General features: G+C 47.5%; 13 protein-coding genes across 13 annotated transcripts; 5 read left to right on the forward strand and 8 right to left on the reverse strand.

The window, feature by feature from the left end:
* Positions 1 to 647: 647 nt before the first annotated feature.
* On the reverse strand, positions 648 to 1,819 carry N7495_009407 (uncharacterized protein; the record flags this gene model as incomplete). Its single annotated transcript, XM_057212058.1, has 5 exons — positions 648 to 1,319; positions 1,377 to 1,468; positions 1,522 to 1,590; positions 1,661 to 1,682; positions 1,748 to 1,819. 5 exons carry the CDS (start codon positions 1,817 to 1,819, stop codon positions 648 to 650), a joined length of 927 nt encoding a protein of 308 aa, XP_057058921.1.
* Positions 1,820 to 2,058: 239 nt separating this feature from the next.
* On the reverse strand, positions 2,059 to 2,899 carry N7495_009408 (uncharacterized protein; the record flags this gene model as incomplete). The annotated part of the gene is made up of 4 exons (XM_057212059.1): positions 2,059 to 2,213; positions 2,276 to 2,428; positions 2,488 to 2,556; positions 2,614 to 2,899. The coding sequence occupies 4 exons, from the start codon at positions 2,897 to 2,899 to the stop codon at positions 2,059 to 2,061; spliced, it is 663 nt and encodes a 220-aa protein (XP_057058922.1).
* A 682-nt stretch (positions 2,900 to 3,581) lies between these two features.
* On the reverse strand, positions 3,582 to 4,932 carry N7495_009409 (replication factor C subunit 2; the record flags this gene model as incomplete). Its single annotated transcript, XM_057212060.1, has 4 exons — positions 3,582 to 3,743; positions 3,803 to 4,621; positions 4,679 to 4,757; positions 4,808 to 4,932. The coding sequence occupies 4 exons, from the start codon at positions 4,930 to 4,932 to the stop codon at positions 3,582 to 3,584; spliced, it is 1,185 nt and encodes a 394-aa protein (XP_057058923.1).
* Positions 4,933 to 5,235: 303 nt separating this feature from the next.
* On the reverse strand, positions 5,236 to 6,492 carry N7495_009410 (putative protein transport membrane glycoprotein Sec20; the record flags this gene model as incomplete). Its single annotated transcript, XM_057212061.1, has 3 exons — positions 5,236 to 5,810; positions 5,872 to 6,122; positions 6,173 to 6,492. The coding sequence occupies 3 exons, from the start codon at positions 6,490 to 6,492 to the stop codon at positions 5,236 to 5,238; spliced, it is 1,146 nt and encodes a 381-aa protein (XP_057058924.1).
* A 545-nt stretch (positions 6,493 to 7,037) lies between these two features.
* Positions 7,038 to 7,349, forward strand: N7495_009411 (mitochondrial 54S ribosomal mL53 protein; the record flags this gene model as incomplete). Its single annotated transcript, XM_057212062.1, has 1 exon — positions 7,038 to 7,349. The coding sequence occupies one exon, from the start codon at positions 7,038 to 7,040 to the stop codon at positions 7,347 to 7,349; it is 312 nt and encodes a 103-aa protein (XP_057058925.1).
* A 416-nt stretch (positions 7,350 to 7,765) lies between these two features.
* On the reverse strand, positions 7,766 to 8,969 carry ipp1 (inorganic diphosphatase IPP1; the record flags this gene model as incomplete). Its single annotated transcript, XM_057212063.1, has 3 exons — positions 7,766 to 8,335; positions 8,402 to 8,521; positions 8,598 to 8,969. 3 exons carry the CDS (start codon positions 8,967 to 8,969, stop codon positions 7,766 to 7,768), a joined length of 1,062 nt encoding a protein of 353 aa, XP_057058926.1.
* A 627-nt stretch (positions 8,970 to 9,596) lies between these two features.
* Positions 9,597 to 10,952, forward strand: N7495_009413 (tRNA-dihydrouridine(20) synthase (NAD(+)); the record flags this gene model as incomplete). The annotated part of the gene is made up of 1 exon (XM_057212064.1): positions 9,597 to 10,952. One exon carries the CDS (start codon positions 9,597 to 9,599, stop codon positions 10,950 to 10,952), a length of 1,356 nt encoding a protein of 451 aa, XP_057058927.1.
* A 1,217-nt stretch (positions 10,953 to 12,169) lies between these two features.
* N7495_009414 (DEAD/DEAH box helicase) lies at positions 12,170 to 15,460 on the reverse strand (the record flags this gene model as incomplete). Its single annotated transcript, XM_057212065.1, has 1 exon — positions 12,170 to 15,460. The coding sequence occupies one exon, from the start codon at positions 15,458 to 15,460 to the stop codon at positions 12,170 to 12,172; it is 3,291 nt and encodes a 1,096-aa protein (XP_057058928.1).
* A 609-nt stretch (positions 15,461 to 16,069) lies between these two features.
* Positions 16,070 to 16,512, forward strand: N7495_009415 (vacuolar ATPase assembly integral membrane protein VMA21; the record flags this gene model as incomplete). Its single annotated transcript, XM_057212066.1, has 3 exons — positions 16,070 to 16,164; positions 16,221 to 16,312; positions 16,376 to 16,512. The coding sequence occupies 3 exons, from the start codon at positions 16,070 to 16,072 to the stop codon at positions 16,510 to 16,512; spliced, it is 324 nt and encodes a 107-aa protein (XP_057058929.1).
* Positions 16,513 to 17,559: 1,047 nt separating this feature from the next.
* N7495_009416 (putative cystathionine beta-synthase (beta-thionase)) lies at positions 17,560 to 18,178 on the reverse strand (the record flags this gene model as incomplete). Its single annotated transcript, XM_057212067.1, has 2 exons — positions 17,560 to 17,994; positions 18,074 to 18,178. 2 exons carry the CDS (start codon positions 18,176 to 18,178, stop codon positions 17,560 to 17,562), a joined length of 540 nt encoding a protein of 179 aa, XP_057058930.1.
* Positions 18,179 to 18,974: 796 nt separating this feature from the next.
* On the forward strand, positions 18,975 to 20,409 carry N7495_009417 (putative mitochondrial phosphate carrier protein; the record flags this gene model as incomplete). The annotated part of the gene is made up of 6 exons (XM_057212068.1): positions 18,975 to 19,250; positions 19,317 to 19,481; positions 19,535 to 19,788; positions 19,873 to 20,218; positions 20,280 to 20,299; positions 20,346 to 20,409. The coding sequence occupies 6 exons, from the start codon at positions 18,975 to 18,977 to the stop codon at positions 20,407 to 20,409; spliced, it is 1,125 nt and encodes a 374-aa protein (XP_057058931.1).
* A 625-nt stretch (positions 20,410 to 21,034) lies between these two features.
* Positions 21,035 to 21,674, forward strand: N7495_009418 (DUF3602 domain-containing protein; the record flags this gene model as incomplete). Its single annotated transcript, XM_057212069.1, has 5 exons — positions 21,035 to 21,074; positions 21,127 to 21,157; positions 21,214 to 21,283; positions 21,340 to 21,462; positions 21,528 to 21,674. 5 exons carry the CDS (start codon positions 21,035 to 21,037, stop codon positions 21,672 to 21,674), a joined length of 411 nt encoding a protein of 136 aa, XP_057058932.1.
* An 808-nt stretch (positions 21,675 to 22,482) lies between these two features.
* N7495_009419 (DUF2406 domain-containing protein) lies at positions 22,483 to 23,639 on the reverse strand (the record flags this gene model as incomplete). Its single annotated transcript, XM_057212070.1, has 5 exons — positions 22,483 to 22,964; positions 23,024 to 23,074; positions 23,135 to 23,260; positions 23,311 to 23,388; positions 23,453 to 23,639. The coding sequence occupies 5 exons, from the start codon at positions 23,637 to 23,639 to the stop codon at positions 22,483 to 22,485; spliced, it is 924 nt and encodes a 307-aa protein (XP_057058933.1).
* Positions 23,640 to 23,930: the final 291 nt, after the last annotated feature.

Genomic DNA, 23,930 nt, shown 5'->3' on the forward strand with positions numbered 1-23,930 from the left:
GCCTTCTATTCCCCTCCAGCCAATCATCACTTTGTATAGTGGGTCCTAAGAAGTACAGGAATAACTTCATAAAAGTTGATTTAGCATATTCCAAAATTCATCCGGTGAACTTGGAAATAGTTGGAGAATGAGGATAAAATGAGTGAAAATTATAATTTCTGGCCCTATAACCCTGATTTGACCACTCACTGATATTATCACCAAGATTTAATTAGGAGACTATCAGTTGCATTTTACTAAGAAAGAATTAGGCTAATGAAAAGCCCATGGACAAGCTCCATAATATTACTATCCATATATTTCCAAGGCTGTAGCTGCAATTGAATCATCTCCTGCCACCTAGACAGAGATGTAGAAATGGCGTCTGAGTCGGAGAAGTCTATAAGGGCTCTGCTTACCCTAATGCCAGGACTATCTAAGTTGATACTGCCAAGCCTGAGGCTGAGGTTTTTGGGTTTCTTTATACAAATAGACTCAATATCTTCTTGCGAGCGAAGAGTCAATATCTTATACCTTTGGAAGTCACAGTGATTTACCAGGCGATCTGAAATTTAAAAATTTAAAAAAGAATGAGTAAGGCACAATTCCAATATTGAATCCTCTATATAATGTATGGTTTCAATTATAGATCACATCTAGTTAGAGCACTACAGGCCCGATTCCAACAGATCTGCAAGCGTATCCAAGTACGCATGCGGACGAACCTCACCAGAAACAAAGTCCTCCTTGGAACTAATACCGGAAAGAACACCAAGGGTACCACCAAGCTTACCCTCAAGCCCGAAACGAATATCGGTGTTAGCACGATCACCAACCATGCAAGCACGACTCCGATCGAAATGAAACTTGCCCTCAATAGCATCCATCATAGCCTGGCTAGGTTTTCCCAGCGCAACAGGATCCTTACCAAGCATCATAATCAAAGGCGCACTAATGGACCCAGCACCGGGGAAGAAATCACCAGCGCTCGGGAGCGTCGAATCAATATTAGTCGCGAGGAAGATCGCGCCGCGACGGATGTATTGGAACGCGGTTGCCATCTTCAAGTAGTTAAAGTGGAAGTCCAGGCCGACAAGCACGACGCCAACTTCGGGGTCAAGGGCTGATTCATCGCCCGTTGCTAGCAGCTTGTAGTCTTCTGGTGTGATGTCGCGACGGTAGGCTGGGTCTGTGCCGCCAATGAAAGGTACGTTCTCAGAGCGCAGTTCCTGCTCAATGCCGGTCTCGCCGACTACGAATACTTTACGCTTGTTTTCTGGGAGCTGGAGAATGCGCGAGATGTATATCGAGGCGCTGTACGAAGACGAGAAGATCTCTTCCTGTTATGGATGTGAGTTCATGTACTTCAGAATGGCCAGTATTATGTCCAAACGAACCACTGTGCTTGGAATGCCGAGGCCCTCTAGTTTCTTGCGGTAGTCTGCGCGGGACTTGGTGCTGTTGTTTGTCACGAAAACGACTTGTTTGCCTATTGGACAAGTCAATTTCCTGTCGTCTGATTGTAGCCATGTTCCTGCGCACCATTATTTCGTAGTAGTTCTAAGGTTTCGACAGTTCCGGGGAAGGTGTGGTCGCCGGACCATAGGACGCCTGGATCATGATTAATTGTTGCTCAAATAGATTATGGGATACGCGGAGAATATTGGAGACTGTTACATACCATCGCAGTCGAAAAGAAAGACCTATAAAAGCAGAAATTGTCAGTCATGTTTGTATGATCTATCTCCGTGCTTAGCGGGGCACCAACATCGAACTTGGCCAGAAATTCCTGGAGACCAGCCTTGTCGCCAGTTAAATAGATGGGAGTGTGTGTGCTCATGATGGAATGTCTGTAAAGAGTGAAATGAAGGAATCAAATTTAAAGAGTCAGCGATGCTAAATAGAATGCCTGATCATGTAATTCCATGGACTCCGTACAACCCGAAGTGAGTTGCCGGTGACGATCCGGTGGGCCCAACCCTTCCCTTATCAAATTCCCAAACTCCATGTTATGTTCAATGCTCAATGCTTCATAATATTATACATAATTCAACCGTTTCAACTGATCTGAGTCATGATTCAGAAGGTATACTCCGGAATAACAATCATCCCAATCTTCCAGGTCTTCCCCCCGTCACCAGTCGTCATATCGACACTGACTCCGGGGCTGCCATTGATTGTGTCAATATACCCTGGCTCGGCGGTATCGAGGACAATCGTGGTATTATACCAAGCTAAAGGATGAAGCAATATTAGTCTGCTGCTCGTGAAATTCGAACGCCACACCTGCACTTACCATGAGAACGAAGAGTCCCACAATTGGACCCATTGCACTCCACAGCACTAGCCCAGCTCTTAGCCTTTCCGTTACGAGTAGTTAGACCTGAGACGCGCCGGCCGTTGAGGAGTACAGTCTGTGTGTAGTTGCCAGTGGACTCGTTGTATTTGTCTATGACAGGGAAAGGTTAGCTGTCAATATCAAATCCATGTATATGCGGTGCCATTTACAATGTACTGTCATTTCGTCCCTTGGGCTGGCATTTTTGGACCGGCCAAAGACATGTGTTTGCTGTGTTTCTAAGAGTTCTCGATCAGATTCCATCACGCAACAGATTAAAGCATCAAGCAACTAACCATTTGCTGATAGAACAGTACAAGCAGAAACCTTCCAGTGATCTCTGGACAGGGTATTAACCGCAGAGGCACGGATCAAATCACCATGAGACGTGCTCATACCAACCCAGATAGAAACATCTTCATTAGAATCGGTTGGAGTCCTTGGTAGAATCAGAGTCGAAGTAGATTCAAGAACGAAAGACTCCGAGGTAACAGGGCCAGTACTGAAATAAGGGCCAAAGTTAGCATGTACGCCAACAGTCAATATAGCGAGCGCAGAAAAAATCCGTCTTGAGAAATGCATTATGAGACTGAAATGACGACGGACGGAGGGAAAGATTGGTTATTTGAAGGATCGATCAAATTATGATATGCAGACCTTAAAAGAACATTCTTATTATTTTCCTAATGGCATTCAATATGATACTCCATACTTTGTTTACTCCACTACTCCGCTACACTGTGGAATCCGACGGGGGGCGAACCAGTCAATTTGTAGAAGGAACGTTTGAGGAACGGTTTTAATTTCTATATAAAATGATGTATCTGACAAAGTCGAAACTAGGCATACCTAGTACTATGTACTATTTACTAGTAGGTTTCGAGTAAAAAGTCTTTATGTTCTGTGACAGGATTTATGGGGAAAAGATGAAACAGGTATATCCCCTTGTCTCAGGATTTACTCCACTTCCTTTGCTTATTTTTCTATTTCTATCGTGAAATTTGTTATTTAAAGAGCTTTCATCGGAAATATCCATCCTTTGAAGATGAACCATAGTATAATAAACATACATCCATAAACGGAGTAGATGGATTTGTGGGTATCATAACTATCATCATTCTTGATCAGCTAAGTAGATACAAAACGCCTCCGTATATCGAGTAAAGTGATTCCTAAACGCCAACCCCTCAATCCAAGCACTACCCCTGCTTGAAGATCGACGAGTAATTTTGACTTCTTCTTCTTCTTCTTCTTCTTCTTCGAACTATGCGCGTAGAATGCCCGCGATGCGGAGCACCAGGTCAAGAACAGACAGATGCTCATCAGCGCCATCAACAAGTCGCTTGTCCACCTCGGAAAATACCATGACAATTTTATTCTTCTGCAAGTCCGGGATTGTCTCATTGTAGATAACCAATCGGTATAACTGCGACATATTAGATTAACAATGACAGCGGGAGACGAAAGTGAAATAAAAGTACTGACCTGTCCAATAACTTGAGTGGCACTCCACCCGTCAGCAACGAGGTCCGTGACGACCGCCGAGACAGCCTCGTACGCTGAGCCCGAGCTCTTAGGCTGCATGGCCTGCAAAAGACCGTCCAAGACCCCGTCCGGAACCACACCTGCAATCTCCTCAATGCTTCTGGTAGTAATTAATCCCTGGCCAACACCACTATCAGCATCATTCATTTCAGAGTCCTCATCGTCGTCCTTCGCAGCAGGTGCCCCCATCGCACCCGCCAACCGCGCCGCACTCTGTAAGTAAGTAATAGCACGACGCAAATCACCCTCACCACACCGAAGAAGAGTATCAATCACGCCATCCTCCAGCTTCAAGTTCTCAGCCTGCGCAATATTTTGCAAGCGGTCGCCTGCAGCACTGTTATCCAGAGACTTGAATCGGAACTTGCTGCATCGACTGGCCAGAGGCTCAATAATGCGCGTCACGTAATTGCAAACCATACAGAATCGGGTAATGCGACTGTACTGCTCCATTGTACGACGAAGCGCGGCCTGTGCATCTTGCGTCATGCTGTCAGCCTCATCGAGGATGATGATCTTGAATGGTGGGCATGGGTATTTTGCGCGGTATTCGGCGTCTAATCCTGTAGGCTGCGATAGTTGGGCCCGGGCAAAGTTCTTCACTTTGACACGAACAATGCCTATACCCCGCTCATCAGAGGCGTTGAGCTCGAGAATGCGGGAGCGGTAGAGCGCAGGGCCGAAAAGAGATTTCGCGAGGGCGAGGATTGTAGAAGTTTTGCCGGTCCCGGGAGGCCCGTAGAATAGCATGTGAGGGAGCTAGTATAGCATTAGAATCAGTAGTCTGAATGGGACTGGGATGGCAGAGCTGCGTACGTTGGAAGCTTGCAAGGTGCGCTGGAGCACTTTCGTGGTGTGGTCTTGTGCGGCCACGTCGTCCAAGGTCTTGGGTCGGCTATTGAATGTAAGAAAAAGAAGCTATTAATCAGTTTGTAGGTGGCATACTATTTTTCAACCCAGGGTTGTAGCCGAGTTGTATCTTCTTTATTATCACTAGCCTTGGGCTTGGAGCTGCTGGATGCGGCAACAGCGGCGGCGCGAGCCTTGTTGTCGAAGAATGAAGAAGCCATAGTTATTTAAAGCTCTATTAAAACAAGACAAGGGGATTCGAGAGCTCGACTGCAATTGCGATTACTTTCGAAGTGGGAGCTGACAGGCAAGTCTCGCCGCGGTGAAGAGACGCGTCTACACGTGACACGCGCAGCACTTAAATCTTGGCCAATCAAAACCCACAACTATACCTCGACAAGAAACCTCCGTAAAATGTACAATGCAAGTTAATAGAACTTGATATGAATGGGGATATAAGTACAATGGTGGATTTTTCGGTCGCATCAGCGATAGGTGTTGAATATCGTTACAGGTTTTTCTGTCTAAAGCTCATCATTTACTGGCTCTTCGGCCTCATACATCCTTTTCATGGGATTCCGAGGGTTTTGATCCTGACTCTCTTTCTCATCGGGGAGAATATCATCAATTGCATGCCCAATTTTGTCAATCAAGCGATCTTCCTCGTCATCTGCTGGCTGATCTGATGGCTGATCCGATGGCTGATCTTCCCAAACGGCCTTGTTAGTGGGCACGCTACTCACTGTGACAGTTGTGGATGTGGTCTGGATAGTTCCATATACACCATCGGCGACTGGGCTTGATGAGACCTGTACGGATTTTTGACCTGTGATACCGACAACACCAATGACGGCAAGAAGGGCTTTGAGGGAAAATTGGAGCGGAAGCCAAACCAGCCACCAGAGAGGCCCGTACAATATACGGCGAAACAGAAGCCAACCAATTGTTCCGATGAGGATATAGAATGCGGTTTCAAGATACCAGGTATCGGATTTCTGGGAGCGAAGAAGGGAATTTGCGAGGCTGCGGGATGAGGTGAGGAGGGTGTCGAGACTACCGTAAGATTCGGATAAAGAGGATATGGCGACAGTGGATTGTTCTAGTCAATACAGTCAGTACAGTCCCAAGAATGGCTATGTGATCATTCAGATAGAACTCACCCAGAGTTTCTTGCGCAAATTGGCTACGAGAGAGCTCGGCTTGCATCAAGTGATGCGTTCTGCGCAGAGCAGCAGTAACGTCATTCGATGCATTCAAGATAAGATCATCCTGGGTAAACTTCTCCGAGGGTGGGCGCTGGCGTGTAGGAGAAGTTTGCGCTCTTGACAATAATAACTCTCGCTCCTTTCGTTTGGCAAGTTCTGCATTGCGCTTAGCCTGTAATTGGGCATTCCTAAAGTCTCCCCGAGTTCTGATCAATAGGTTAGAGCTGCTCCAAATAACCGAGACGATAAAACGCACCTTTTAAGGTCTTCCGCCAGTCTCCCTGCCGCCGCAATCACACGCTCCTTTTCAGCCCCTTTCTCCTCGCTTGCTACCGAAGTCTTCCTCTTGTTTTCCGGAGCCAACTCCAGCGCCTCAACTTCCCCGCGGAGGAGCTCCAGCTCTCCCTCGGCATCTTTCAAGCCGGCATGGATTTCCACTCCAAGCTCAACTCGTACCTCATCGCTCTGCTCTGCAGAAGAAGTGAAATTTCGAAGCTGTTCGACAAGAGGGTGGATATGGCTTATAGTTGTTGAGAGCTCCTTCAAGCGGGCTTGAAGGGCCGCCGGATTTGACATTTTAGGATAGTGGTGCAGACTATGAGTGTAGATAGAAGCGCAAGTAGGCTACAAGAATCGTATCCAGTATTAAAATTTATCGTTATTGTAAGATCGTTGTAAATGGAAGGCTTGAAGATCGCTGAGGTGGCACTTGTTAGTATTGATCTGATCTGTTTGCATCTGCAGCAAACATCGGACTTGGTTGCAAGCCCGCGCGAGTCAGCCAACGGCATTGTTCGGACTGTCGATTGATCAATTCCAAGAAGCCTGCCAGAGTATATACCAGTCCAAGACTCTGCTTCGTTTTGATTCTTAATTTCTTCCAAACAAATATCCGCTGCAATCATCTTTCCTGCGCTCTAGCAAACAGACAAAACCATCGCAAAAAAACTTCCCGAACAACCGTAAATCGAATCTGATCAGGTACGCCGCAAGACAACAGACGTCGCACATATTCTATCGCTCAATTGATTGACTTTTGAAGGAGTCTCCAAATATATCACAGCCTATACCCACATCAGTCAAAACCAAGGAATTTTTAACTCCAAATACAACCGCACATCATGCCTATCCCAATTAGCACAATCACCACCTTCCGAACAACCTTCAACCCTTTCTCTGCTGCTTCCCGACCATGCCGCCTCTTCCTCTCGTTGTTGCGCACTCCCACCACAACATCCACTGGCAGCATTGACATCCAGGTGACCCAGTTGCCGCGCACCTCGACACAACAGCCCATCATGACCGTCGGCTTCAAGGGTGGCAAGGAGGTTGTCTTGGAAGTTGGTAAGCGTGGAATGAAGATTGATGACTGCATTGAGGAGGTCTCGCGTGTGGGCAGAGCCCTGGAGCGTGAGGCTAGCTTGAAGGGTTAGGTTCTCTATCTGTATCTATATATGGCTCTCCTCAACTTCCCATGGGGAGACATAGCGTTTGACCATTTTCTTGTACTATATCATTTGAGCTGTTTTATCACTGGCAACACTTGCGAACTGGAACTCTGTGAGATGATACGCAGTAGACCATGGAATCTATAGATGTGATCAAGTGCCCAGTTGTATGAATACCTTGAGCAAACCATGGAAACTTGGGAGTCTACGAATTACGAAATTCTTCCGAGTAAAGAATTGATCCCAGGTCGTCGTCCTACATTGTCGATCACAGATATTTGAACAATCCCTACAGGAACCTATATAGATGGAAATATATTGATAAAATTATAAGCACCACCCTAGGCAGATACTCAAACATATTGGTTTTGAATTGTTGGTATAAAAGTTCAAACAGGGACTTAAACAGCGGCACCGGAGATGAAGAACCACTTGTCAATGGTTCCATCAACAGGAGCAGCAGGGAGCTCCTCGTGGCGGGGAATGGCAGCAAGCTTGGCCTGGTCGGCAAAGCCAGCGGAACCCTCGATCTGGGAGTTGGCGAGGCTGATCTCACCAGGAGCGCTCTTGCCGCTGATGAGCTTGTCCCAAGCATCAGCACACTCGTGGATGACGTCCAGAGCGTACTTCTTGTTTTTGCACTCGCCGGAGAAGGCGAACTGGTTCTCGGGCTTTCCGTCGGGGATCTTGTAGATGCGGAACCACTCGTTGGTGGCGCGGAGAAGACCGGGCAGGTGACGCTCAACATCCTCAATGTCATTGAGCTTGGGAGCGAGGGGGTCGTTGATGTCAACGACGATGACCTTCCAGTCAGTCTCCTCCTCGTCAATCAGAGCCATGACACCGAGGACCTTGACCTGCTTGACCTGTCCGGGGTAACCGACAAGCTCACCGATCTCGCAAACATCGAGCGGGTCGTCGTCACCCTTGGCCTTGGTCTCGGGGTGAATGGAGTTGGGGTCCTCCCAGGTCTGGATTATTTGCAGTTAGTTAATTTTCGTCTTTCTACGTTTTCAATACTGCCGGATGGATCTGACCTGGGGGAAGGCACCGTAGTTCCACAGGTAGCCCTTGTGGGGGAAGCAGTTGCGGACGAAGCGCAGCTTGCCCTTCTTGGTGTCCTGCTTGATGGGGTTGAGGAATTCCTCCTTGGAGATCTGTGAATGGCGATTGAAAGATCAGTATGGAATAGGATAAATATATTTGTGTGATGATGCGGGGCGAATTTCGTACCTCCTGCTTAGCGTTGGTCCAGCGAGGGATCTCAACGACCATGTTCAGGACGGTCTTCTCAGCATTGGCGTAGAGAGGAATATCGTGGAAAGGAGAGACGGGCACGCCATCTTTCTCAATGTAGACACGGTGCTCAAGCGTGTAAGGCTGAGCAATCTTACGGATAGTGTAAGACATGGTGGGCGAAGTGGTAGAGAACTGTCTGGAAAGGAGAGCGAAGGAAGAAGAAGTAGTGGGGGGAGAAAAAGAAGATGGAGGGGCTTTGGCTTTGGAAGTGGGGGGCGCCAACACTGCTGATGTGCGCGAGACACGGCGGGAGGCGGTGGAGGCACAGAATCCAAGTCGGACCAAGGGAGGACGAACCAGAGTCATCGTTGTGTTGGCAATCCTATTATTTTGACGACGCGTTGAGATTCACGGTCGACCTATATGTATCGTGTCTGGGTATACCCTTGGTGGATGATCTGGGTCCTTCACCCCTTGGTTCGCTTCTGGTTCCCGGTGCCTCGGCACTGAAGAACGGGGATAACCGTATCCATTGCGATGCCAAAAATGAAGATATATTCATGTAAACTATATCTAAATATGTATAACTTGATTCTATAAAATATAAACACGGTTTATTGATGAAATCTCTCAATTATGCGCTGTTCCTGGCCCAAAAAGTGGCGTACTAAGTATAAGATTACGGAGTACTCCATACCGATGCCCACCCCAAGACGCATGCATAGTACGATGCATGTATAGTACACGATACCCGTGATCATCCGTGAATTCAATGCTAAGCCGACATCGGGATAGTTTAAGCTTATGATGCAAAAGCAAGATGGAGAATATTGAAGATCGAGATTCAGGCATTCAGGCATCAGCAAGATCACTTAAAAAGTTAAAATCCTCTATCTTCACGTGACATAGAATATCAGATTTGTGAGATGATCGATCTGCGTTTAATCTACCCCTCCACAACATGCTATGATTGCAAGAATTCTCCGATCCGTCATGTCTTCTATCACTGCGTCTAAGTCGGCGCAGGTGCCGCACGTGCCCATCCCCGCCAATGGTATCGACTACCGTGGCAAGGTTGTTTTGGCCCCGATGGTTCGCTCCGGCGAACTGCCCTCGCGCCTGCTAGCCCTGCACTACGGCGCCGACCTTGTCTGGGGCCCGGAAACGATCGATCGCTCCTTGATCGGTGCCGACCGTCGGGTTAACCCTCGAAACGGAACTATTGAATTCACTCGTACACCCTCCAACGGTGGTCGAACCGATAAGGCCGCCAAAGAATCAGTCATCTACCGGCTCAATCCTGAGCGCGAGAAGGGTCGCCTCATTTTCCAACTTGGTACTGCGGATCCAAATCTGGCGGTCCAAGCCGCACGTATCGTGGCCGGGGACGTCTGGGGTATCGATGTCAACTCCGGATGCCCCAAGCCGTTTAGTACAAGCGGCGGTATGGGCGCGGCGCTACTGCGCACCCCAGATAAACTAGTGTCTATCCTGGAGGCACTAGTCAAGGAAGTTGGCGAACCCTTCAAGATCGGTATCTCTGTCAAGATCCGTATTCTAGAGACCCCAGAACTTACCAAAGCTCTGGTCACGCGCCTTGTGCGAACCGGTATCACAGGTTTGACAGTCCACTGCCGCACAACACCCATGCGACCACGTGAACGTGCAATCCGTGACCAGCTATCTATGATCCGCGAAATCTGCCACGACGCCGGCGTAGCATGTCTGATGAATGGTGATGTGACCTCGCGCGACAATGCCATGAAGCTCATGGCCGAATTTGGCGTTGACGGCGCCATGATTGCCACATCTGCCGAGGCCAACTCCTCGTGTTTCCGCAGTGAAGCAAATGGTGGTCTTGCACCATGGAAGGACGTAGTTTACGAGTACATGAAGTACTGTATTGAGTCTGAAAACCGCTACGGCAACACAAAGTACCTGCTCAACATGCTCATTCCCGGCAAGAACAAAGAGTTTGCAGATGCAAAGCTGGCCAAGACTTATACTGATGTTTGTCGGCATATGAAATTCGACGATCTCATCCCTGGTGCCATTCGAATCGACGAGATCCTCGACCTGACCAATAAGTGGGAGTTGGGTCCTGGTGGTGACCATCCTCGATCAGCTGCTGTTGAGAAAGCTAAGAATAACGAGTCTGCCCGTGCTGCCGGCGGCAGTGGTACACGTTCCAAGTCGACTTCCTCCGCTTCTCACAGCGGTGGCCCTATCCGCACCTCTTCTATTCCCGAGCCTGTTAAGACCGCGAAGGCCGAGGTTGAGATCGAAAAATCGGTCGATGTCTCCATACCTGCTGCCGATCTGACTCAGAAGCCAGGGGTGATGGCATAATTTGCATAGTGCAACTACGTCTGTTCCATATATTGGCCCAGATTTGCCACTGACTCTTTGATATTCTGCATAGCTTGGTTACCGGACTCGGTCGTGTATTTTCTGCATGAGAAGGCGTGATTTCCTCAATATATTAGATTCCCCAAAAATACACATCGTTAATACATTGGTTTTACAATCAAGTTCAATTCAGCATCTACTTGTGTCAGTAAAAACGCCTTTACGTTAATGACAGCCTGCATCCCTCATTACTCGACATCAACCACACTTTTTTTTATCAACAACAGCACCAGAGCTGTTAATTTTATGATCTTGCTGACATTGGGAGGAGTACGAAGTAATTAGATTTCAAGGAATAAGCTACTCCCGGACGAAGGTAATAATTGGAATTGAAATATTACGAGAATAACAGGTTCGAAGTGGATCTTGAGTTACTTTCGATGATCAAACCAGAGTGAAGAAATTAAGAGGTAGACATGAGTAGGGCAAGCTTTAATACTTCCCCACCAGATATCCCTTGTGATATCGATCAACAGTCTAGACTGGTATATTATATGAGAGAACTTCTCATATATAGATATTTACTGGTTATTCCAACATTATCCGTCAACCAAGAACCTTGGGAGTCTCAGCAATGAACATATCAAGTGTGGGGACCTTCGTGGTAGAAGCAGAAGATAATCAGGTAGAATATCCAGCGACGCTTCCAAGGTTGCGGCATACATCCCTTTCAGGATGAGGTTTTTACCTAGATATGTATCGATAGAGTACACGTCCAAAAGCTTGTCTGTTTCTGAATTTCTTGGAGCTCGTATCGTGTCATAAATCTGGGAGTTGTGGTATGTGGATGAAGAGAAGAGAAAGGTCCACGGGTAGAAGAAAAACATGAATGTGTCTTTACTGAGGTGTCTTCTATAAATTGCATAGAAGTCAAAAGTGAATGTAAAAAGATTGAACTTGAGAAGGTGAAAGCCTTGCTGATATTCGGTTTCTTCACTTCGTCTTGAACCATCCGTAGGTCAAGGTTCACCTGGGCACTTCCCTTTAGTGCTTCTAGGATGATTTCAACCCCGAGGCCATTGTTTACTCTTCATTTCCTTCTGATGTTAATTTGCTCTGACCATGAGAGACTACCTAGATGCTATAGATCTACTCCAAGATTACAGTGGACATACAAGTGAGATGTTAACTTGTACTTGATAAATTAGATTCCTTGACTAGTGGGTAACCTCCTTCTCGATCTCTGCAAAAATCATACTCTCCACAGCCTTGAACCCAGCATCATCGCTCTTCTTGGAAGAAGCCTCGTCTTCACCTGCAACAGCCTGGTCAAGGGCCAACTTAGTTTGACCGAGTTTGTGAATCTGCTCATCAATAGTGTCCGAAGAAACGAAGCGGATAACCTCGACCTCACGAGTCTGGCCGACACGGTGAGCGCGGTTCTCAGCCTGTACATCCTCCTGGGGGTTGAAGGAGGAATCAAAGATGATAACCTTGTTGGCGCAAGCCAGGTTGATTCCGGCACCGCCAGCCTTGGTGGACAGGAGGAAAACGGGGATATCGACCTGCTCGTGGAAGTGATCCATAATTGCCTGACGATCTTGGACGTTGGTCTTGCCGTCCAGGCGGACATACTTCATATCAAGAGTGTCAAGAACAACCTCCAGAATGTCCATAAGCATGGTGAACTGGGAGAAAATAAGGGTGCGATCGCCATTCGCAACGAATTTCTTGAGGAGTTCGGCGAGCATCTCGACCTTGCCCGAGTCCATCCACTCTTGGTTCTTAAGCGCGAACTTGTTCAGAGGCTTGTACTTGACACACATGGCATGGACGTCGAAGTCGTTGTATGGAAGCATATCTTCCACAATGATAGCTGGGATGGAGTCGGTCATTGTTTCGATCTTGAGGCATGCCTTTGCGATCTTAGCAGTGAGTTCTTCATTGTAGATCTTGCGAGCAAGGAGAGGGTGGATCGAAGCCTGGCGCAGTCTCATCATGATGTTAGCGGACTTGTTACCAGTCTTGATACCGGCAGCACGGTCTGACAGCAGCTGGCGCACTCCTTCCTTCGCATGGTTGTAGATGCTGAGCTGAGATTCGCTCATCTTGCAGTACTGGACGCGAGAGATTTTAGCCGGAAGATCGATGACCTGATGCTTCTTGCGGCGTAGCACGAATGGTTTCAGCATAGACTTGGCACGGTCAACACGCTGAGCTGACAAAAGAGTAGAGGTCTCGTCAGTTGTTTTAGCCTTATTGGCAAAGATTGCGTTCAGATCCTCCTTGTGCTCATTAAAAACCTTCGGGAGAATGAAGCCCAGTAGAGATGCCAGCTCCTGCAGGTTGTTCTGAAGGGGCGTACCAGTAAGCAGGAGACGGAACTTTGCGGGAATCCGAATCAGCTTCTCGTAGACTTGGGAATTGGCATTCTTGAGAACGTGGCCCTCATCGTAAACACAGGCACAAAAGCCCACACTGCGGAGGAACTTGTGGTCGTACTTGCCTCTGCAAGTGGCATATGTGGTGATAACCACATCGACGTTCTCTCGGCTCTGACGGAAATCTTCTTGAATCTCCAAGCGTTCGTTCTGCGTGCCGTAGTATGGGATCACGGTCAACGCCGGGCAGAATTTCTCGAATTCCCGAAGCCAATTCTCGATTGTCGAGGCAGGCACCACAACTAGATGCGGGCCTTTAACATCCTTCTCATATAGGTGTGCGAGGAATGAAATGACCTGGCAGGTCTTGCCGAGGCCCATGTCATCGGCAAGAATGCAGCTCATGTCGTTCTCAAACAAGAGAGACAGCCAATTGAGGCCGACAATCTGGTAATCTTTCATGACAAGATCGTTGGACATAATGGCAGGTTGTCCGATGAAACGAGATTGGGTGTTTTGCTTGCGCGAACCGGTCACAGGGCCATCATGGTCCGAGTCGCTGTCATCGAGAGACTGACGGTTCGATGATGGAGTTGCGATTCCGGAGTCGTGCGAGCCGGAACCACCCAATGATGCGAGCTCAAAATCACCATCTGGTTTACCGAAAACATTGACTCCCCACTTTTCCATTGCCTGTGCTACTGGCTTGCCCATGGCCTCACACTGTGCGACGAGAGAATCGATCGCGAGATAACCGGTCCACATATCTATGCATTTGTCGACAATTTTGTCACCAATAGGCTTGGGAGCCTTGCGTGGCTTTTTGCCCTTGGCCGTTTTGGATTCATCGACTGGGGCCCGAACAGCACGGACTTCATCAAGCGAGAAAAAGGGACGCTGTGCGATGATGACACTCGCACTTTCTTCGGGGATAGTGGCAGTGTCAACGAGATCGAGAACATTGCAGGTGTTGAAGAACTTCAAAACTTTCTGGTCCAGGCCGCCCGCGGTGGATCCCTGGTACTGAACGTCCGAATCCTCGGAGTCTGACATAGGAGCTTCGGAGCTCTCTGATCTTGGTGAAGGCACGTTTATGGGCTTTGACTTAGTGGGAATATCATCTTCATCGTCGTCGATGACAATAGCGGCACGCGATCTGGCGCCACGAATGAGACGGCCTCGAGGTTTGACTTCTTCCGAGGGGCGGTGGTCCTGCGAGACAGTCGTAATCGCAGTTGCTTTTGCTGCCCACTTGGCGCGAATGGAACCGAGAGCCTTGATCTTCTGCTGCTTTGCAATTGGCATAGAGGCAGTTGACATGGTCAGCTCGTCATCAGACGAGTTGATAGAGATAATGTTATTGGGTTCATCGGGACCTGCGAGATAGTCCAATGCGTTATCGTAGTTACCCTTTGCGATCATGACTGCGTGGGCGATTTCGCTGATAGACTTGGTTGGCATGACCTTTTGAATGCGCTCAGTTTGAATGCGAACTCGAGTGTCCTCGATGGCCTCCAGAGACGAAAATTGGCGATAAGGTCCCTGTTTAGCCTTTTTGGCGTTACTGGAAGCTGCGATTGGGCTCAGGTGGTCCGCCGAACGTTTAAACCCACTAAATGAAGGGTCATAGACTGCAGCCGCAGTGATCTTCTTAAAGGCATCCATTGCGCTGGATTCGGTGCGGACAGGCGATTCCGCAATCTTCTCCGGGCTCTTCATCTTTTCGAAAGTGGACTTTTGGATATCAACGTTGCGAATACTTTGAAACTCGTCGTCCGAAGATCCTCCCCGGTAGGTGGGACCTTCGCTGGGAAACATAGAAGTTGTTGCTGGAGAACGGAATTGTGTACCAGAAGGAGCGAGAAGTGAGGAAAGCAAACCGCCGCGACGAGGTGGGGAATTGGAGGGAGCAGGAGGAGAGGATGCCGCCACTTGAACAATATGGGAGGGATTTGGAAGTGGAAAGTCAACTAATTGGGTTGGTTGGGTTAATGGCTGAGTCGGGGTCAATAGGGCTCTCGTTGGAAGTGTGGCGATTGTGTCATAGTCGTCTACTTCCACTTCCACATCCCCGTCCGATTTAGGACTCGTAATCTTTTTATGAGAAGTATCAGTTAAATGCTCCATAGTGGTAGTTCCACCAGGGCTATCGAATCTAGGAGGCGTATTTTTTTCTGCCAGGGAAACGCGATGCGCGAAAATCACGTGCCCCAACTTAATGGCTTTTAAGGGACATGAAGTCAGAGCGGTCTGTACTACAAATTAGATGATAAATGTCAAATAGATGTATTATATCGGATTTTTACCACTTTCACGTACATTTCACTTTACTAGGAGAATTTAGAATGTAAGTAACAAGGTGAAAGAACCATATGTTTAAGTCTATTCATTCTGTTGTAGACGTAGAAAATAAAGCGCATTCAGTGTAGTTAATTAATTGAACGCAGAAGTCTTTCTAGCTTTCTACATAATAAATTTTTAATTTTGAGCTTCAAACATCTTTGGAAAGCTGCGCATAGTGAGTCAAAATCAGTCCAGCTGTTAATAAAAACATCAGACTGAAAAAGTATTGTCAATCTCCACCGACTCCGGGTGACGTTCTCCGCAATATCATGTAGCTCCATTTCTACACACCTCCCCTCCAAAGCCACCGCCGTGGAACTTCTGAAATCCCTAATTTTAAAAGTTTGAGGAATCTGCCAACAGTGCTCTCGAGCCCAAATCTCAAATCCAACAATGTCTGCTCGTCGCCCTCAGAGCCAGAGCTTCGCCGATGCGGCTGCAAAGCCAGCACCAGAAAGCAATTCTGACGTCTCCCCAGCTGTTCCAACGTAAGTCAATTATTACTGAGGGAACAATGAGAACTCTAACATCTAATTTGAAACAGTGATGTTATCTACAAGCTACTGGGATTCACAGCCGCTATGGTCGTCGGGCCTATTGGCATGTATTTCCTTACTGTGGACTCAATATTTGCAGGTACGATAAAATCCCCACATCCATAATCTCAAAGATCCTAACTGAAGCTAACTATCACTCCAGGCAACGCGACATACTCTGGAATCACTGCGGCTATTACAGCCAACGTGGTCCTTTTCGCCTACATCTATGTGGCCTGGAAAGAAGATCAAGGTGACAGGGAAGAAGCCGAAAAGGCCAAATCCAAGAAAGCCCAATGATAGAGCCTCATCACCAAGTGCGACTGGAAAAACCAAGTTTATGTATCCTATATTATCAATTCAGCTGGCGTTTTAAGGTGTGATATGCTGTTGGGCCGGCAGAATTCAAGGCGGTAACTGGTGGTGTTGATTTCGATATACAAACCTTGGTACCGACACCGTAGCCCATTATGGAATGATGGATCAAAATAGTAGACACTTATGCCGTGATATTCTAGAAAATTTTGAATGAAAACCACAATGAGAAAAATATCATTAGATCATGGATTCGTGCTGAATTAGCAATGAGATACCCCCACACACTATGGGGCGGTGTAGGGTAGCAGAATTGAGAGACCTGGATTCGTTGTTCAAGTAAACAAGTGGGGCAGTGCGTTGATCAAACTTATAAGAACGAAAAGTAGGTACTATTATATCCCAAGACACTATAGTCTAGTGGTTAAGGCAGCAAATCTGCCAGTCATTAACTAGTGACGGTTCGAGACAGGTGCTCGGTAAAATCAAAACTGTCATACAAGTTTTATAAGTCTCTAGTCCAAAAGCATTGCCCCCCAAGATCAGCCCCAGATCTGATGTACGACTAGAGACTGAATTTTTGCTGAATTCCTTAGATCTCATTTGATTCAATTATCTGGATTAGGCATTGCTACCATCTACGAGTAGAATTCAGCTATTCATTATTGTTTTTTTTTTCTTTTTTTTTTTCTGTTTTTAGGAAACAGGCGCTCAGTCACCAGACCTGGCTACTATGATCACTGTGTATTACGGAGACTCTTCACAAATTACTTCGATTTTATCAAATCATTATTACTGGTGACACCATCGAGCAGTCGTCGAGCAGTCTCTCCTCAGGGAGATGATGTGAAAGCAATGTCGACATTCATCATTCTTGCCTTCTTGAATATAAGGATATATTGATGGTATCACGATTCAATCCCCATTTCGAGAATTGAAACCAAGACACAAGCTTCAAGAAAGTAAAAAAAGCACCATGGTCATAAAACCAAGATGCCAACATGCTCTGCAAAAGCACAAACTTCATCGAGCCTAAGTAGGTCTCCGCTTGACAAACTCCTCAAGGTCGGCCTTAGTCGCAACACCAAGAACAAACTTACGAGTAGCATCTGTAACAACTGCAAATTGGTGCTTCTCGCGCTGCTCGCCATTAGCGCCGGTATCGCTCTCAAAGAACTTCTCCAGCTCCTCCAGCGGCGTCTCCATAGTAATAACATGGTAAATGCCTCTCTTGCGGTTAAAGCGCTGCATAGCCGAGTCGACGGAGTCGCTTTCCTTAACTACACCGGATTGGATCAATTCCTTGAGTCTAGGAATGCTGAGGTAGCCGAGGAGAGAGCGCTTGGTAGAGGAGATGACGGTGAGGTGGGTGTAGTCGCGTTCATAGGCGCTCATGAGAGCTGATGAGACGGGGTCGTTTGGGAAGACGGATAGGGCGGGTGGTGGGTCAAGGTCTTCGATAGTTGCCTGTAGGAATAAATTCATGTCATGAGTGTTCAAGGTTCTTCGCCCGAGCCTCAGATTCGATTTCGCAATCTAGACTCACGCCGCGGTATTTGTCGGCCCAAGCGCTTTGTGGAAGTGTAGTTGAAGTGACTGATGGCTGGTTTTCGCGGGCGAAGGCCTCGCTGCCGGTTGAGTATGAGGCCATCGTGGTTGGATGAAGGGTGAATTGAAGGTGGGCTTGAATGCGGAGAGTGGATAAAGATATGCGGAAGGTCTTGCGGGAGATTTGAGACGGTGCAAGTCTCCAATTGACGGTTCAAAGTATCTCTATCTTGTTCAGCACAAGTAGCGTGTTCAACGTTGATGAGTGAGCTTCTCCATGACGCAGGTTAGCATCGGGTCAGAGTGGACCTACCCTATTCCTAATTCGGAAATTATGACAAAGTCTAGGCCGGGCGTGATTCTACAAAGTACACACTTCAATTTTAATGGACTAATAGTTGAAGATGTCGGAGGAAAGGACCCCGACCTCCGTTCTCTCGTTGTAACGGACTTGAAAGAGCTACCTAGGTATTGTGAAGTACACCAAAGGATACGATATTATACACTATTCCTTTCTATACTATGAGGTAGATACCAACTTTGAATTGAAATTAGAGTGAGCGCCTTCTAGGTCTGATAAATATCTTTTGCAATTCAACCTCAACAACACAGTCTGTACAGTCTGTTATCATACTGGAACTTTGTAGACCTTACCGTGTTAGGCTAGACTGCCACGTCATCTGATGCAGAGTAACAGCAAGTCTTCCCCTGACTGTACTGGAGCCTCCAAGTCACTTTGTTCAGATTGAATTTCAAAGGATACCAAAATCAAACATCAAGATCTGGTGTTAACAAGAAAGGTTCGTCAGTTCGCGGACTTCAACCCACTGATCCACTTAATCCACCACATCCACCGAGTGCCCAATCCACTTTGGCCCACACTAACATCTGGGGATAGCATGATCTCGGATTTGATCATCTCTACGCTGGCAGCTCAACACCCTCTGGGTGAACTGGGACTGCGCCAGGAGGATACCGCGCCGGCTAAGCGCCGTGAACCCTTCCCTGCCTGGAGTGCGATCGACGAGGCCAAAAAGACCGCTGATTCTATTGCCAAAGAAGCTGCGCACGAGTATAACATCGCCAGTCACAAGGTACAGGCAAAGGCGGGCCACATCGAGCCATGGACACCCAAGTACTATGTGGCTTGTACAGTTGGTGGAATGCTGGCCTGTGTCAGTGACACTCTGATTCTAAGCACCGTATATCATATAGGTCTAATTATTTATTGATCTATCTAGGGACTTACTCATACCGCAGTGACTCCACTAGATCTGATCAAATGCCGTCTCCAAGTTGACTCCAAGCTCTACAAGAGCAACATACAGGCATTTACTAAGATCCGGACAGTGGAGGGTATACGCGGTGTATTCACTGGCTGGAGTCCTACATTCTTCGGATACAGCGTGAGCAAGCCACAGAACATCGAACCGACAAACAATGACACTGACACCAACAGGCCCAAGGAGCATTCAAATACGGCGGCTACGAATTCTTCAAGAAATTCTACAGTGACCTCGTCGGACAAGAGAATGCCAAGAAATGGAAAACATCCATCTACCTGGCAGGCAGTGCCTCGGCCGAGTTCATCGCCGACGTAGCCCTCTGCCCCTTCGAATCAGTAAAAGTAAGAATGCAAACGACCATCCCACCCGACATCCGCAGTACATTCAACGGCATCTCGACCGTAGTTTCAAAGGAGGGAGTATCCGGGTAAGTGGACCTGCTAGGCACCATGTCGAAATAGAGTTGTTTCGGAGCGAGAAGCATTGACGTGTCCATTCATTCCCCACCTAGGCTTTACAAGGGTCTGTATCCACTCTGGGGTCGTCAGATCCCGTACACGATGATGAAGTTTGCGTCGTTTGAGACCATCGTCGAAATGATCTACCACAAGCTTCCTGGACAGAAGTCGGACTATAACAAGGGTGCGCAGACGACTGTTGCGTTTACAGGTGGTTACCTTGCTGGTATTCTCTGCGCCATTGTATCGCATCCTGCTGATGTGATGGTAAGTAAGTTGAATGCTAATCGTCTGGCTGGTGAGGCCTTTGGTGCGGCTATGAGTCGTATCTATGGGGATATTGGATTCGGGGGATTGTGGAATGGATTGCCAGTGAGGATTGTTATGGTTGGTACTTTGGTAAGTGACTGATATGTGAACATTCGAAATCGTGGACTTTTTTTTTTAACTGTCCTTACAGACTGGCCTTCAATGGATGATGTATGTGGTCTTTGACTTGTCTTGTTTTCAGCACTAACTGTTGCAGCTACGACTCTTTCAAGATCTTTATGGGCCTTCCTACGACCGGTGGAGGCGAGGAGAAGAAATAGAGTCAAGGATGCTTTGGAGGTCCTCTCTTCAATGAGATTGTACATTCTCTCATTTAGTATAGTACACAATATAACGACACTAGTATAACTCAGGGCCAATTCTCTTACGTATTCTATATAACTTATCGCGGCTTATCTTAACATCGTTAGATCGGAAATGAAGACTTGGCAGGAAAGAAAACAAAGAATAAGATAGGGACTGGGAATTACCTAGGAACAAGGATTGAACAGTAAATAGTAAAAAGCCAGTGATAGACAAGGATTAATCGAAAGTAAGACAATGGATCGATTAAGTACATAAAGTGAAGTCATCGCGCAGGATCAAGATACATTCAAGATCTCCAGCCGAACGTGCTTCTAGAACCCACATCTACTCTGCACAAAGCATCTTACACCAACCCCACCTTCCAATTTTGAACATCGCAAGTTGAAATTACATTCCCAAATCCCATCTGCAGTATCGATTCCAGAAATTCCAAAGGTAAGAGAAAGCAGTAAACGCGGTACCTGCATCCACCCTTATCTCAGTCCCGAATTCGGAACGCAAGATAAGGACTACCGCCCCCGGTACTTTGAGAACCCCTCACTCACTCCTCTGTCACACATCACCCAGAAATCTACAGCAATGCCCGAAGAAGAGCGCATGGTCTCCCACGGCCGCGGCGGTAAGCGGAATTGATCAGATATCCTAGTAACCCACCTAACATGTCCTATCAGGCCAGGGAAACATCGGCCACGATGACACGGAGTATGTCGCAGTCCCCGCAGCTACAATTCCACAATCGCATCCCTAACACAGTCTAGATATGTTGACGGCGAGATCGTCCGTGAAGGTGCCTACGGCGACCAGGGCGATGGCGCTTACTCGGCCGGTGTAAGGGTCCCCCACCTCGCGGCGCATCGCGTATTCAATAAGCTAACGTATCTCAGCGCGGCGGAGCCGGTAACATCGGTTCTCCTCACGTCTACCCTACCGCCAAGGCACCCGGCGATGTAGAGATGATTCCCGAGCTGGCAGTGCGCAACTCGACTGATGAGGCTTTCCACGTCGGAGTAAGGATCACCCCACACGCATACGCACTTAGCTCTCAGTTCAGCTCAGCACTAACTTTCTACAGCGTGGTGGACAGGGTAATGTCCAACTAGACGAGGAACACCTCAAGGAGAAGGAGAAGGCGGAGAAGGCGGAGAAGGCGAAGAAGGCGAAGGGGGAGCCGCTTGGATTGGCTGATAAGTTGAAGCACAAGCTGCTTGGACGCAAGTAACTTACTGCGCTCTTTTTGCTGGATTGATCTCCCAGGTTACCGAAGGAGACATGTCTTGGGTGGGAAGAGTGAATGCGTTGTAATGGGAGATTTCAGTTAAATTGTGATTCCCAGTTGATTACCCTTTTCCTAGTTTTGATTTATTGGCACGTGGATATCTAATTGAATGTGTTATATTGTGCTTTTTTTTGGATATATGGTTGTGGTTTTGGCCAATGCTTACTGTTTATACCAGCGTCCCGTGATTTGTACGAGTATCTTTCAGGAAGTTTAGATGAGATAGGGATTGGATTTCGGGGTCTTGTCATATCAGTAGATATCTACGAAGTCGAACACTTGTATCTCTCGAGCAATCAATATGAAATCAGTCATTGAAAGTTCGAAATGAGGCTGCCCAAGACTATTCAAGTGTGCAGAATAAGAGCCTATTCAGACAGGAAAGAACCATAAAAATCAAATCAAACTAAAAATATCCGTACCCCATAAACCCATGTATCATGTCAGCGTTAGCGTACGAAGGCGAAGCAAAACATGTCATAAAGACCCAATGCTGAAAGGCGAAAAGAGAGAAAAGAGAAAAGAGAAAAGAGAAAAGAGAAAAGAGAAAAGAGAGAAGAGAAAAGAGCAGGGGCAATGGTACATCTGTGTAGATAGCAAGAACCCAAAAACGCCTGGGAGATGGATAGATGTCCCCCCAAACTCCAAAACAAATGAAAATGAGACGTGGGGAATAAGGAAAAAAAAGAAGAGCTCGATGCAAGACAAAGTTGAATTCAAAGAATCAAAAGAAGGCCGCTTTTTTGTCGTTCTAGTTCTTGCTGAACCGGCGCTTCAGCCAGCTCTTGCTCTTCTTGTCTTCTTTACCCCCGCCCTTTTTGAGCAGGTTGTTTGTAGCCGGGGCGCCGAATTTAGGCGGTCCACTTGGCGCCGGTGAACGAATTCCCTCGCTCATGTTGGGGCCGGCGCTGAAATCGTTGACTCCATATTCAGTCTGGTTGTGCTCATCCATGCGACTCTGCTGCATGGCGTGTTGCTGCAACTTGTCCATAGAGCTATCATAGGGATTGTTGGAGCCTGAAGCGCCGTTCAAAGCGGCGACATTATCCTGCGATCGCTGTTGATGGCCGTACGGACTCTGCTCGACCGGTCTACGCTGGGGACGTGGTCGGCGGGCCTGGTTCTCTTGGCCGCCCGCATACCCGTCGACGAAACTGTCAGGTCGCGAAGGGTTGCTGCGACCGTAATGGTCGGTGAATTGGCCTCGGTTGACCTGTTGTCCGTTATTGGGACCTATTGGGTATGTTAGAAGGTGATCGGTGATCGGGGTATATTGCAGGTGGAAAACGTACCGTAATAGCTTGTTCGTCTGCTATAATCGCCCATTTGTGAGGCAGCGTCATCTGCTCGAAATAGTCAGTGTAAGTTCTAACAACCCGAACTTTGGAAGGTGTGGCACGCACCAGTTCGGGCATAAGATGCCCGGCGGGTCGCACTGTATGTGCCGTAGATGGCGTTTTCAAAGGATCGAATTGTATCCAGAGGACGTTCGAAGCGCGGTCGTGTGGGGTTTGACCAGTCGGGATCAGCTGTCATGCTATCAGCAAGGAATGTGGAGAACCCGAGGAATGTGACGAACTGATAATATTTCCGAATTGATCCTTATGCTGCATTTCTCTCAAGGAACCCAGATTGGACTTTTCCAAGGCGACGGCCACTGGAGAAAGGAGTCAATGTTGTTCAAGTGCGACCGTGCATTTTGGATTACTTGAGTGACGTACTGGGTTGTAGTTCGTTCATGGCGACGAGCGGGTCTGCTTTTGTGTGTAGATTGCGCCTTGCCTTATCCTGCGATGACTCGGAGAGCTGACTTTTGTGACCAGAGGTGTCTGAACGTCTTGATTTTTCAGATTTGATACTGAAACCACGATTCCTGCCGGGGTGAGGAAATTGCTGGGGGTCGGCCATGTTTAAGAAGGGGGGCCGTTTTTAGCGCGTAATATTAGACTTGAGATTATGTGAAACGGTGATCTTCTTTCGCTGGTGGAGCGCAGGAAGGTTAGGGTGGACTCTGCCAAGATGATTTCCGAAGCGTAGACCACCTTCTTGTACTAGCTTGTGAGTTCGTTAAAAACAATAAAATGTAATTCTACTTTGGGAGGTTGAATTGAGAGAGGAAAACAAAAAGAGTAGAGAGAAGCGGAAGAACTAATGGCGGATCAATTTATAGAAGAAAATAGAAAATCCTGCTTACGACGT

The sequence above is a fragment of the Penicillium taxi genome, assembly GCF_028828555.1.
Source record: "Penicillium taxi strain IBT 34144 chromosome Unknown utg000006l_segment0_segment0, whole genome shotgun sequence".
Lineage (NCBI taxonomy): Eukaryota > Fungi > Ascomycota > Eurotiomycetes > Eurotiales > Aspergillaceae > Penicillium > Penicillium taxi.